We start from the raw sequence: 14,847 nt of genomic DNA, 5'->3' as shown, positions 1-14,847 counted from the left end.
GAGAAACACAACACATTCAGACAGGTGAGGTGACCACCATTTACGTTTCAGATGAGCTGGAAGAGCTTTACAAGTGAGATGACTGCCTTTAACAAATTTTTATAAAAATTTAGTTAGAAAATTTAGTTAGAAAAAGTAGTAAAAGATTGCCATAGGGGTAATTTCATGTGAAGGTAAACTAGGAAGAGATTTTGCAATTTTGAGACTTCGTTCTTTGTTAATAATCAGCAAGTAAATCTGAATCTGACCTAATTCCTTAAGGGACAAGGTCCCCTCAAACCCACCAGCATCTGCAGGACTCTGAGCTCTTCAACCAAATGGCCCTGCAAACGCACTCCCTCCACTGCCCCGTAGGGAGGCACAGGAATCCACACACAAATTTTCTACGCCACCTGGAATTCTAACTATTTTTAAAATAAAATTCCATTTCTCCCACAAGTCTGACTCACCCGTAGACGAGCAGGTTCTTCTCGACTCGGAAGCACTCGCTCCTGGCGTAGCCCTGGGACCTGTCCTGGGGCCGCCGCGGCTTCGCACAAGGCTTCTCTTCGGAATCGCTCTCCAGGTCCGAAAACTCCATCAGCTCGTCCTCCTTCACGGCACTGTACAGCCTGGTCTGCTTCCTCACTCTCGGAGTGTCAATAACCAGGTTGTTCTAAAAGACAGCAGATCTCCATGAAACTTCTGAAAAGGTCACCCCGGCTGAGATCCGATAGACCGTGGGTGCGACCCGCACTCACCCGCCCATTTAAGGCATCGATATCCAACTCGGCCTTCTTGGCCCACTTCTGCCAGAAATTCGGGTCATCCAAGGAAATATCTGTCCTGTTTCCAGAGGCAACAAAACTGGCCTAAAGGGGGAAAGTATGCGTGACTCTGAGATGATTTTCTCGGAGGCAAAATGCAAAGCAGCTCTCGCTCATTCATCACTCCCACATGGCGCCCTCCGCTGTGCGCCGTGCGCCTGCTGGCGCGATGGGACGTGACGCAGGGCCATCCCTCAGGCAGCTCACCGTCCAGGGGCTGAGAGCGAGCAGGAAATACAAGATGACAGCGCAGCATAATAAACAACAGGTGACAAAGGTGCCTGCACCTGACAGGGAGAGGAGGGCCCTGACCAAGTTCCGGTGGGGTAGGGGGCAGCGAGGGCACCACAGGGAAGAGAGGACAGGCTCTCCAGAACGGAGTGCCTGGGCCAGAGTGTCAGAAACTCAGAGAAGAGGACAGCACGTGGAAACGTTCACGGCAGAGGCACAGAGAAGAAAGGCGGGACGTGGCCGGGGGTGCAGGTGCTCAGCAGGTAGAGCCCAAGGTCAAGCTGGTGGGACAGAGGCCGGGGCTTCGTGTGCCCTGTTACCAGAGTCTGAACTCCAGCCTGAGGCAGCGGGAACTCTTAGGCGCCCAGAAATGAAGAGAAGCAGACAGTATGGAAGACGGTCTTTTTTTTTTTTTTTTTTAATTTTTTACTTATTTATTATTGTACTTAATTTTTTTTAATTTTAGCAGGGAGGAGGGGAATTAGATTTATTTTTAGAGGAGGTACTGGGGATTGAACTCAGGATCTCATGCATGCTAAGCATGTGCTCTACCTCTTGAGTTATATCCACTCCCCCGGAAGACAGTCTTTAAAAGGTCAAATTAGAGTTAGAATTTGAGAGGATGTGAAGGCCAGGGAAACCTCAGCACCCAACTCTGGGTGTTGACATGCACAGAGGCTGGAGGGGCAGGGAAGAGGAATCTGCTTTTGCACCCACTGGATCTGAAGTGCCTGTGAGGGCTGAGGAAGGAGCCTGAAAAAAGGCAGAAAGACGTGAGGGAGAAGGTGTGGGGTCACAGAGCCCAGACGAGGAGAGCCTTTCAGGACTGGCGTAGCTGGGACGACTGCAGGCGCTGGAGAATTAAATATCCTCATGCAAAACGGGGAGCTGGGCCTCTATCCCACACTCCACACACAGAAGTTCACTCAGAAGGAATCAGAGACCTACCGGTAACAGTGAAAACTATGAAACTCTTAGAAGAAAACACAGGAGCAAATCTGTGTGACCTTAGATTACACAAAAGGCACAAACAATAAAAGAAAAAAGGCGTAAGCTGGGCTTCGTTAAAATCAAATGCCACCAAGAAAAGACTAGGAGAAATATCTGCAAATTGTATTACCTGATGGGGAAACTTTTATCCAGAATAATATAAAATCTTAAAATTCAATAAAAAAAAAAGACAACTCAAAAGACGAACAAAGGATTTGAATAGACATTTCTCCAAAGATCATATTTTTTATACATACATACACACATATGGCCAACCCGCACATGCAAAGATGCTAAGCAGCATAAAAGAAACAAGACCCAACCCGAGAAGGCTGCCACCTCACACCGGTAATACAGTCACAACCAAAAAGTCAGACAACAAAAAGTGTTGGTGAGGCTGTGGAGATCAGAACCCCAAAACACTGCTGGTGGGAAGGGGAAATGGCAGTCACTTTAGGAAACAGCCTGGCATCTCCGCAAAGGGTCAAACACGGAGTTAACACAGACCCAGCAATCCCATCCCTGGTACACGCACAAGAGACATGAAAACACACGTCCACACAAAACCCTGGACACAGATGTTCGTGACAACATTATTCATAATCACCAAACTTCACTATCCACTAGTAAATGGATCAACAATCTTTCTGTTCATCGTCAACAGGTAAACGAGGCACAGCCATACAGGATACTGCTCAGCAATAAAAAGGAAGGGGCCACTGATACGCGCCACAACACACTGCGAGCGAGGCCAGACAGAAGGGACCACATGTCGTGTGGCTCCAGAGTAGGCAAATCTAGAGACAGCAGATCGGTGGTTGCCAAGGACTTTGAGGAGGAGAGGTGGGGAAGGTGGGGAGACTGGCTGGTAATGGGGTGACAGAAACGTTCTAAACTGAGAAGTGAGGATACTTGTACAAGTCTGTAAATACAGTAAAAGCATCAAAGTGCACACCTACAATAGGTGAATTTTATGGTAAGTAAATTACATTTCAATACAGCTGTTAAAAATGAAAGCATAGCGTGGGCCTGGGTGTGGATGGGTGAAGCCTCAGAAGGGGCCTGGGGGAGGGGGCAGAGGGGTCGGGGCTAGAAGTTGGAAAATAAGCAGAGGGAGGTGGTGGAGGGCAGCGTAGACACTGCTTGTGTGGCTCTCAGCCCTGAAGGAAGAGTGACAGGGTTGTAGTCGGAGGGGAAGCAGATGGGAGACTTTTTAAATTTTCAATTTATTTATTATTGTATTATTTAATTATTTTATTTTGGTATGTGTGGGGGGTGGGTAATTAGGTTTGTTTATTTTTACAGGAGCTACTGGGGAATGAATCCAGGACCTCGTGCCTGCTAAGCATGTGCTCTGCCACTTGAAATATACCCTCCCCCCTGGATGGGAGACTTGAAAGACAGGAGTGAGTTGATTGCTCTCAGGGCTACGTCAGGAATCAGGATGTCAAGAAAGGAGGAAGATGGGGACGGACAGAGGACGGGGTCCGGAACGCGAGGGAAGCACGAGCCTGGGGTGCTGGCAGGTACATGTGGGACAAGGTGAGGGGGACCATGATGCCATCCATACACAGAGGAGAGAGCCCAAAACACAAACGAAGAGTGGTCTGTGCACCAGGAGCTCCGTAGGGAGTTAACTTCTTCACGCGCAATACAACGCAGACACCGTGTGGGCCTCTCCCGAGCGCGGGACGCAAACTCGGTCACACTGCTACAGAGCACCTGCCTCCTCAGGGCGAGCCGCACCTTAGCAAACGTGGACCCCTTGCCCTCAGACTCAATGGTGATGGTGTGGGTTCGCCGGAGGAGGATCTGGTCGATGTCCTCCTCGCAGAACTTAGACCCCTCGTCCTCCTCGTCCATGAGTGCACCGTAGGCCCCTTTCCGGAGCAAATCCTCTATTTCTTTCTTGGAAAGCTGCTGTACCTGTTTTAGAGAGATATTTAAAATGATTTAGACTTGAAATATCTGCAGACTAAACAAAGGCTTCGTTTTCCTCAAAGCGGGTAAACCTGGGTTATAACCGGGGAAAGTGTGACAAAATATGCGTAAAATCTTGTGGGTGAAAAACAATCAGATGCTGGGCCATCTCTTCCCGGGAGGAGCTGGAATGCGCGCAGGGCCTGGGCAGCAGGCTTTACCCCGTTGGGAGCGTTTTCTCTCCCGCTCATGGACTGCAGGACGGCTTTATCCAGACCGAGCTTCAAGCTAGCCTTGTCGAACATTTCCCTTTCGTAAGAATTTCTTGTGATCAGCCTGTAGATTTTCACAGACTTGCTCTGTCCTATCCTGTGACATCTAGCCTGAGCCTGGAAGAGAAAGGAAATTGATGGCTACCAGAGAAAGAAGAGAATCATCTGTCAGTTATAAGAGCACCTGTTCCAAAAAAACAGAGGCGCAGTTAAGCAGAAGAGGGTTAACACACTAAGAAATTACTTTTACGTTGTTAATAAATTGATAGCTAGTTGGCTCATTTGCCTCGATCATGGGACACTGCCTGAGTGACGACGTAACTTTAATTTCCTGGTTTGACTGCGGATTCTCCGATATGGTACAACGACGTTAAGGCAGGTGGGGAGGGGGCTTCAGGAAGATTCTCATGCACGTTTACCTGGAGGTCATTTTGGGGATTCCAGTCAGAATCAAAGATGATGCAGGTATCAGCAGCAGTGAGATTAATGCCTAAGCCTCCTGCCCGCGTGCACAGGAGGAAGACGAACCTATCGGAGTCAGGCTTGGAGAATCTGTCGATAGCTGCCTGGCGGAGGTTGCCTCTGACCCGGCCGTCAATCCTTTCATACGGGTACCTGGAAAACGTTAGTGTTAACAAGGAGGCCTGACAAACGGAAGCAAATTCCTTGGCTTTTTGTTTTTGTTTTGTATTTTTAATTTCTTCTGGTATTTTTAAGCAAGTACCACAACCCGGGATGCGTACAAACAGAATGATACTACTGATCAGAAATAATTTCAGAGCAAATAAATTTTGCTATAGTTTCTCACACAATTGGTTGAATGCCCCCAATGATGAAAGTTCATTTTACTTCTTCTCCAGCGAAATATCGAAGTTCTAAGAAGAGCTGGCACCTCTCACAGCAAAACAACAATTTCAGTTTTAAGTAAGAACTGTCCTCCCCTCGCTGAACGAGAGAAATGAAAGACAAAACCGCCCACAGAGGTACGCATCGCATGGAGTGACTGCCGCGCACATCCACAGCTTTCTACAAAGAGATGGGACACGTGTCCCCAGGCCCGTCCCCTTTGTCGTCAACATCCCTTGGAGGCAGACCACGCGGAGCCCCGCTTCCGCCTCCCGGGGCGGCGGCCTCACCGTCTCTGAATGAGGTAGTCTTCCAGGATGTCCAGGCAGCGCACCATCTGGGAGAAGATGAGCACCCTGTGGCCACCAGCCTTCAGCTTCGGCAGCAGCTTGTCAATCAGCACGAGCTTGCCAGCAGCCTGGATCATCGCCTGGAGCTGAAAATCTGGAGAGTCCGCGTTGTGTGTTTCTTTAAACTCTTCCAAAATTTTCTCTTCAGCACCTGCAGAGATTGGACAGCATGACGGGAATACTGGAAAAGGTTTATTACCCAAAACAATGAACTGGCTTTCAAAGCCCACTGTAAACTGTAGGGACCAGGACGCTACACTCGTGTTCACGGCCACATGCACATAGGTCCACTAGCTCCAAGTCAGGGCTACACAAAACCGTGGAAGGATAAAAGGGATCAAAGTTTTTAAGTGCCACACATTTCGGCATTTGGGAGGGAAAAAAACCACATTTTCCAACAAACAAATGTTTGCTGTCTGTAGAAACTGAATTTCAACAACAGACTGTCAAGCCAGAAGTGGCAGAAACAAGCCAAGGGCCAGATACCTACAGAAAATTTGGAACCTAAAATACTAAAGAAATGAAGAACTGTTTACTAGCTGAATATAAACACAAACAACAAAATCTGTTCTGAAGCTAAGAAACAGGGGAGCAGAGTTCTAACAATTACAGCGCAGGGGCAGTGGTCCGTGCGTCTGCCTGCCTTGTAGCACAGCCAAAGGGTGGCAGCTCAAGGGAGTGCGTTTTCCAGGATAATTCTTAGGCGTTGTTTAGGGGTCTGAGCACACATTTCTACTGCGATCCCCAAGTCTTCCTCCACACTCATTCTCACCTGATCATTTCGTCAGCTATGAAAATTCTATCCTGAATTAACCAAAGCTTGAGAGTTTCATGTAAGACTTCTACCCCTAACCCCCCCAAAGAGACTTCTGCTTGTTCACAGACGTGGGTGCATCAGAGAGGCGTCTTCCTGGGGAGCCAAGCCCTTCCCACTTCCTCCCTGACCCCAGACTTGCGTGTGTTCAGGAGGCAGCAGGCGAAGCTCCCGGCAACTGCTGAGGTGGCCGAACTAGAATTACCCAGCAGCACCAGTCTGGCCGCTCCGGCTAATCAGGGCCCGGCTGCCTGCTCAGCTCCTCTCCCTGGAGACGGGGGTGTGGTCACCTATTCTTTGCAAAATACAGACAAACAAATCCATCTAATGGGATTGGTTCCCGGCCGTGAACCACACCAGGAATTTTAAACTACCATTCTTACCACTGGCTTTAAATGTGTGAATGAACTGGATGGAGACAAGATGGGGATACGAGACCTTCACAGGGACAAAGGGCAGGTGAGTGAGGCCCCCCAGAGCCACGAGGACTGAACGGGGGCAGCAGCAGCAGGTGTGACACGAGTGTCCCTGGTTCCGTTTTAAGGGCACTTGTGGAAGTCAAGTCATGACACGGTCACATGCGGAAACGCTGCTTGTTAGTTATTAATCAACAAAGACTCTTACCGAGAACAGATTAAAGTCACTAATGCCTGGATCAGGCACCAGGGCCTCTGCAAAGTGCACTGTTACTTCTTACGAAGGGCCTGGCAGAAAACGCCAGCTGGGTCGAATTGCTGTCTCTCTCTCTCCCCCTTCCACATGAATAACAGGCTAATATTCAGGATTTTAATCTCAGTGGAACAAAAAGCAAAGGTCTTACCAGGAAAAGGTAAAGACTAAAATGCTGTTTGGAAGCCTTAGCAGGAATATTCTTTTTTTTTTTAATTTCACATTTTTAAACATTTTTATTTACTTACTTTTAAAAATTTTTGGGGGGGTGTTACATTTTTATTTATTTGCCTATTTTTAATGGAGGTGCTGAGGACTGAACCCGGGGCCTCGTGCCTGCTAAGCACACGCTCTACTACTGAGCTACACCCTCCCTGCGGCAGGAATATTCCTGAATAAACAATGTTCTAGAATAAATGTTTTTGGTATAAAGTTGAATAATGTTTTTCAAAATATGAAATTTTTAGAAATCTAGGTTTTAGATTCAGGACAAGAAGGCCTTCAGAAGGCAGGGGAAACAGATTTAAATCCATGAATTACATCAGGTCTTTTCAACAAGTTTGTTCTGGTCGTGTAACATACTATAAGCTCTTTGCAATTCAGAAATAAGATTTTACTCTTATAATATCTTGGTAGTTACTTTTTGCCCATGTTAAGATTACAATGCATCATCAAAATAAAATGTATTTTTAGCTTAAAACAAGTTAACAGTCAATGAGTAGTTTTCAGAAATTAAACAATCACTCTGACAAAATAAATATCTGACATGTTTGGATCGTTTCAGTAAAAAATTTGAAAATACAAATTCAGTCAAATTGGTAGAGAAATTTAATCTTTCTTCATTTTAAATGTATTTTGATGAGAAAAATAACTTTCCTGCTTTTTCAACACTACCAGTGATTTCTCATATCATAAAATATAGTCAGAATTAAAATTCCTTCTTGCCTGACAAAAGTTTCCACTCAATTCATCAATTCAGCTCTTTGCTGTGAACTCAGGTTCTTAAAGTGGCCACCAATTTACACAAATAATAATTCATTTAAACTTACCAGCAAACCTATTTCCTGTATGATTCCTTTGGCATCATATTGTGTCCAGAACAGACTGAAGAGAGGAGGGGAGGGGGAGGGGTTGGGGGAAGCAACGCCTACCTGCTGAAGTCATGGCCGGATTCTCAGCTTTACCAATTAAAGGTTTACCGTGATGCGAGATTTGCAAGAATCAATCAAAAAATTAGCTGGAAATAGGTTACGAGAGCCCAAATGCTCTGCTGGCACTGCCCTAAACTCAAGTCCTGCTTGTTCAACACTTAAAAGTGTGTGTGTGTGTGTGTGTGTGTGTGTGTGTGTGTGTGTGTGTACACACGTGTGTCAAAGCCAACTTGAACCAAGTGCGGAGGTCTTTTCCCTTAAACAGATGGTCACTGTCAAGGCGGGAGCTGCAATGGTATCTAGCTACATCAGCCGCAAACACCAACCAGCAAAACACAGGCCACGGTTTTCTCTTGGAAATTCACCCAAGCGTCAGTCTCGTCTCCTTTCTGCCTGCTGTTCTCCAGTGCCCCCAAACCCAACAACAACAACATGTGACTCTTAAGTCACCCCCAACCATCAGGGCCGCCGCCAACTCGCCAACATCATTTTCACTCTCACATACGGAACCCCAAATCAGATGTCCCATTCTAATAAAGCTTGGGCCAAAAAACACCAACTTGGTTTATGTAACCCGGTTAACCTGCTTAACTTTTAGCAAGAAAAACAACCACTGCACACTAACGGTGCCCCCAACGCGGCCCCAAACGCTTAAGTAAAAATCTCAGTGCACGTGAGGGGCACTTCTCATTCACGCGGTCTGTGGTCTACAAGCACTTCTCGTTTTTCCGTCTGCTCCCCTGACGTTACCGCTCAGCCTACAGAGTGGCTTCTGTCTTCCACGATGACAGCGGGGCTGAGCTTTGCTGAACTGAACTTGCCTTTGGTTGGGGATGCTTTGCTCTGTCACAACCAACACAGGCTTGAGTTCCGCCTCCCCAGCTGGAGCCCTCCTGGAAGGAGAGCAGAGGTGGCGGCGCTGGCGCGTCCTTCCTTTCCTCCTCCTCCTCCTCCTCGGGACCATCTGCCCCGGAGCAGCGCCCGCCCGACCACGAGGCTGTGGGAGTCCTCGGGCAGCTGAGATGCCCAGCACGCATCCGGGTGTGAGTCTTTATTTTTACTACAGTTTCCCAACACACAGGCAGGTAAGGACACCTGTTTGACACTCTGTAACTTGCTCTGAGGATGGAAGAGCTGACATCAAGCTGCGACCGATTAAAACAACTGCCAGGGGTCCAAGCCTGAGGAGTCCTAGAGCCTCTGCCCGCGGTGACCCAGACAGGGGGAGCCCTGCCCCCATCCCCCGATGCTCAAGGCACGTGACCTGACATGGGAAACTGACAAGGGAAGCAGATGGAATGGGGAGGATCTCTGCCAACCCCCTTGAGACCATCCCTCTCACCTGCACCCGGCTGTGGCATTTCAGCTCTCGTGACTGCCTTGTCTTTCCCCGCAGAGGCTCCTGTTCCTCATTTTCTTCTTACCAGACATTAAATGCAACAGTGTGTGCATGCGTGTGACATGTATGCACACATGTGCTTTCCTCACACCACCAACCACCTTCAGCCCCAACTCCCCAACTCGAGGACAGGCTGGCGACACTCACCAGGACAGCCTCACAGGCTCTTAAACACCTGACAATTATTAGGTTTGCGGCATTGAACACGCAATAATCACACACGGTACTCTCTTTAGAAGACCACGCTACAAGCACAAAGTTTGAAAAACACATTCGCTGACGTCACTCCCTAGCCGGGACCTCGTGTGCAATGTTGAGATGGGCCCAGGTCAGGAACACCGTCGTGCAGTGACTGCAGCATCTGGTGGCTGGTGGGTGTGTAGGTTATGAAAGGGGGAGAGACTGGGAACTCTTTACATGAGCTGCGCCTGAGCCTCAGGGACTGTGATACAGACACAACCTGCCTTTGTCCCTTCTTCCCTGGAAAGGAACCTAAACTGCACTGCCGGCCAACTGCAACCGCACACAAGCGCCCCAAGCTGGCCGGCCATCACCTCTCTCTAACGCCGGCCTGGACTACAGACCATAGCGGTGTTAGCTCTGCCTGGACGTCTTCCCCATTTCCCATCCACGGTATACGATGCTGCCAGATCACTCATCCTCAATCGCGTTTCTAACCACCTCTCAGCTCTGCCAAAATCCCACGAGCCAGCATTTAAGGCTCTGCATGACAAGGTGCCACTTGTCTAAGCGTCCCCGTCCTGTTGTTCCTCACACATACGTTATGCTCTGGGCAGGTTCCTCTTTGTTGCCCTGCCTCCTCCTCTTTGCTGGAGGTATTATACAGCCCTGTGCCCTTTCTTTTTCCAACCCCGACTGGTAAAATCCTCGTCTCAGTGTCACCACAGCTTTCTAACGGCTCTCCTCATCTCAACCCCTGACAAACCGAAGGCTCTTGCATCCCCCATAGCATCTTACGCATCAAAGATTTACTCCCTTCGTGATTTCTGGAAGTATCGATACAGGTTTCTTCTCATTATCAGTTACATGACACTATCAATTCAGTTAAGAAACCAGGAAGACGAAAAAGCACTCATCAGCACCAGGAACAAACCATTAGCAACGTTTCCAAACGATCTCTCTTGCAGAACAGGTGCTAAAGGCCCCAGACTGAGAGAACTTTCCTCCCACCAAAGTCTTGAGACAGCTAACAGCCACCTCTCACCCCGAAGCTCCTCTGTAACTTCTTTGATCTAAACACACACACACAGAGCAAGAACACCTCAATCAGGGGCTAATTTCGCTTTAACTGCAGGTACTTTTGGTGACTTCTAGCCATTAAGTACTCACCTCCCCGCCCCCTTCAAAGGGGAAGACGGGGGAAGACACAGAGGCAGGGAAAGGTGAGGGAGGTCCTGCCTCAGGGGTCGGTGGGGGCAGAAGCCCTGCACCTTCAGCCACAGAGAAGGAGGCTTCATGAAGAACAGGATGGCGATGACACCCACACTGAGATGATTACAAACCATACAGTCATCGGCCCGGAGGGAGAAAAAGACTTCTGGAGCTTGCCGGTTACCTCAGCAAGGGGACGGGAGGAGGGCTTACCGTTGATAAGGTAGGGGTGATTGCAGCACTTCCGTAATTCCATCATAGTGTTTAAAAGGTTAGGTACGTTAGCTTGACCACCACCTTTGGAAAGAAACGTAAAATTCTTCTCAAGGATGGCTCGGTAATATTTCTTCTGAATGTTTGTTAGCTCAACTTCAATGATCGTTTCTTCCTTGGGGGCCAAGTTCTTTTCCACATCTTCCTTGAGACGTCTCAACATCATTGGCTTTAGAATAGCCTGGAGTTTTTGCACCTAAAAAAGGACCTTACGTAAATACTGCTATCACGACTTGCCTGCATGTTAAAAACATACTCCAACGTGAAGGACCAGGGTTCTCGTATTTATTTACCACTCTTATCTATGGGTCATGTGTCAAAGCCAGGGAAGGCACGAAGGCACGCATCTGACAGCTTCCACAACGGAAGTGCACGCGGCTGAATCGGCCGATTTCCAGTGGACTGCCTCACCCGCCGGGGAGCCCTGAACAGCCACGAGGCTTGCACGGTACTCAGCGGGAAAGAACCCAGTTTATTCTGTTAGTTTTCCCTTCTGTTTGTCTTAAGCCTGAGGATGATGAGGAAGGAAGAGACCATGTCGTGGGAATGCCACGCTTCCGCTCTCTTCCCTTCTAGAAAGTGCTGCCAGGATGCGTGAGAGCCAGGAGCTCCATCCCTGCCCCAGTGAGCAAGCAAGAAGCCTCTCTCTGTTCTCTTTTCTGCTGAATGGTAACAGGACACAGCACACCAGACAGCTCTTATTTTAAGAAAAGCGGAACAGAACAAAACAGACTTCACTAAGAACTAAATTGAGAGGTTTCAGACAGAGAGTTAGGGGAGGGGGCACAGAGAGACCAAGATCCCAAGCATATCTCCATGTTGATTAAATCAACACCCACATAACTCTTGTGCTGGGTGAAAAAAACAACCACTTTTCATACCCAGTATCCCATTTATTTCTCAAAGAAATCCTGTGGGGTCGTTAGGACCTGTGCTTCTAAACAAAAATATGTAGACTCAAGGGGGCGGGGTGGGGCCCAGCTCAGCGGCAGAGCACGTGCTCAGTGTGCACGAGGTCGTGGGTCCAATTCCCGGTAGCTCCAATAAAAATAGTAAAGTAAATAAAACCTAATTACCCCCTCCAAACAAAACAAAGCAAGCAATGTGACCAAGCGTACAGTTAAGAAATAAGACTAGAACCTCAAAACTCCAGGAGGGAACTAGCTTTGCAAATTTCTGACAGGTCCCCCAAAAGCACACACAGCAACACCACCCAACGGAGGGGCTCGGCAGCTGGAAATGACACCAGCCGGTCTGCAGCCTCCCTGCCCATCTCAACAGCCCTCGTGAGGGCCAACAGACAAACCAACAAGAAAACCGCCGTCACGAAGGCTCAGGACGCCCCAGGAAAGGGCGGGGGAAGCTCGCCCGTCCACCAGGCTGGGGGAGGTGCACCCAAGTGCCACTGCAGAACGCTCAGGCCTCAGGGCTCTGCCCTCTCTCGGGGTGGCCGCCCACGGCGTGACTGAAACGCAGAGTCGGCGCGGCCAGTACCTGCTCCTCTGTCTTCAGGTCGCCGAATTCTTGCATGAAGGTGGTTTCCGAAGGGAAGCGACTCGGTTCCAGGAAATGGAGCAGGCTGAACAGCTCCTCCACCGTGTTCTGGAGCGGGGTCCCCGTCAGCAGCACTTTGTGTTCCTGCAGGGACGCGAGGAAAGCAACTGAGCAGACGGCAGCAGAGGCCGCAGCCCCTCCCGAGGCTCGCAGCATCCTGCATCTACTCAGCAACGCTGAGTGCCAGCATCCACCCTCCTGAGGTACAGGAACAAGGCACGAAGGTGGGGACACCAGAAACGTGGTCCCTGTTTCAGATGGATTCATGGACCCCCGTTAAACCCATCTTACCATTTTGTGTCTGCCCAGGATTTTAGGGACACACTTTGGTGCTGTGGCTTCGCAGGCCCCCTACATCTCCGGGCTTCGTTCCCCATCAAATGACCTTAAGTCTGTCCCTAAAATCCCTAGGACGAAGCCGGTCTGCTTCTCTCTGTTCTGCACATCGACGGCGCCCTCACCGCCCTCCCCATCTGCTTCCTGTGTGACTCACTTCAGAGACAAAATGTCTTCCACACACAACAGCACGCGAAAAACTATTCTGTTCTGCAAACATTTCAGACTAGCAAAGAGGTCAGCTGGGTTTGAAATACCACAATCAACTTTAAAAAAAAAAAAAAAAAAGACATGCTATATCTAACTTTGTCTCTTTGGACCAAGTGAGGTATTTCTTTAAAGCAGTTCTTCCTGTCACAAGTGCTTTCTCCAGCTTTCCTTAAGCCTTTGCACCCTTGTCCTTCTATTTCTACGTAGCTGACATGGTGACCAGTCTTAACGACAGTGAACTTATTAACCTTAAGGACCTTATTTTCTACTTTGGCCTTTTGCTACACAGTACAGTTAACCAAACTATTTCCAAAAGTGGCTATACCTTCCAGGAGGTTCAAAAGCAATATTCTGACTTAACCTGAAAGCTGACAAGGCCTGGCTGCTGGGCAGAGAGTTCTGCTCAGTAAACACTGGATGAGTGAGACACCTGAGGACATGCTAATTTTCTTAATATCTACCATGTCTTATCTGTCAGTGAAGCTCTTTGAAAGGAAGAGGAAGCCGTTCAATTTGCTTTTATTCTTCCTTTTCTCCCTTTTGAAAAAAAAGAGGTCTCTGATTCAGAAAGATACACAGACCACTATCATCCTTCAGCTCATTAAATTCATGAGGAAGGAGTCTGCAAATCAATTTGAGATTTTCTAATGTAGAACCATACTGGTTGTCACGTGGGCTGTGGTCCCTGACATATTCAAGTTTGGAATTAACTCATCCAAGAATTTTTAAAAACATTGCCACAGATTCAGGAAAAGAGTTACTGCGCTGGAAGACCTGTACTGGTACTGAGGACTGCCTCCCGGCTTTTCTGTATCCCTCGTGACCAAGTTAAATTCTGAGCCGCGAACCAAATACATCAGAAAAAGCCTTGTAAGCTATTCATTTCCAAATCAATTTACGTGAAAGAAGGAAAAGAACTTCTTTCTTATGCAGCTCTTCCCCAGTGGCTGCTGAAAGCCAGTTACACCAAATGATCACACGTATGACCCTTCGGTGAGGCTGCATGAGTAGCGGAATAAAACGTTCCCATTTGAAAGTGACTATTAAGCAACATACAGTTAATACGCAGGTGTCATAAAAGGTCGAGCAGGAGACGGACTATCAAGCGTATCACCTCCAAGTTCAACTACGCCAGCAGCGAGGCTCCTGGCTTGAAAATGTTACTGTTCTTTTTAGCTCTGATGGAGTGATTTCCACTTAATTTCATTGCAGCGGACTCCTTTTTAATTTGCATGAGGCCTCCTGACAAAGATGAATCCATGGAGAACCACCATTACCTCCAGAGAGACCCCTCCTTTGCCGACAGGGACAAGGAGAGGGCGCTGCCTCCAGGGCTCCTGCAGAGCACAGCGGGGACCCTCTATGTCCCTCGCGGTATCATGCTCACTAGCATTTCCTTTGCGATGGGGAGGTGAAGACACTCGCTGGTCCTCCCTTCCTGAGAACACACCTGAGGGTAACCCTCGTCAAATGCACCTTCATCGTAACTGAGTCTCGTGCAGGTAACAGCAGTCCCCAGCGAGCTGCTCCGAGGCTGGATGGAGTTATTATTCGCTGTTTTCACCGTGACTTATTTTAAGAAAGGTGAATTAAAAAGTGGCCAGTGCGTTAAGTTCTCATGATGCATATTTTAA

General features: G+C 48.4%; 1 protein-coding gene across 5 annotated transcripts in view; it reads right to left on the bottom strand.

The window, feature by feature from the left end:
• The window catches only part of CHD7 (chromodomain helicase DNA binding protein 7), a 171,539-nt gene that overhangs the window by 23,238 nt on the left and 133,454 nt on the right, over positions 1-14,847 (bottom strand). For all 5 annotated transcript variants that reach the window (XM_074354990.1, XM_074354993.1, XM_074354992.1 and 2 more), the window contains 8 exons: positions 12,608-12,751; positions 11,054-11,309; positions 5,356-5,566; positions 4,639-4,834; positions 4,169-4,336; positions 3,774-3,953; positions 741-851; positions 450-655 (listed from right to left, as the gene is read on the bottom strand). In XM_074354990.1, the coding sequence (XP_074211091.1) occupies positions 450-655; positions 741-851; positions 3,774-3,953; positions 4,169-4,336; positions 4,639-4,834; positions 5,356-5,566; positions 11,054-11,309; positions 12,608-12,751 (1,472 nt within the window). The remainder of the gene's footprint in view (positions 1-449; positions 656-740; positions 852-3,773; positions 3,954-4,168; positions 4,337-4,638; positions 4,835-5,355; positions 5,567-11,053; positions 11,310-12,607; positions 12,752-14,847) is intronic.

This window comes from Camelus bactrianus, chromosome 29, assembly GCF_048773025.1.
Source record: "Camelus bactrianus isolate YW-2024 breed Bactrian camel chromosome 29, ASM4877302v1, whole genome shotgun sequence".
Lineage (NCBI taxonomy): Eukaryota > Metazoa > Chordata > Mammalia > Artiodactyla > Camelidae > Camelus > Camelus bactrianus.
Note: the sequence above shows the minus strand (reverse complement) of the source record. Positions and strands in the feature narration are given on the sequence as shown.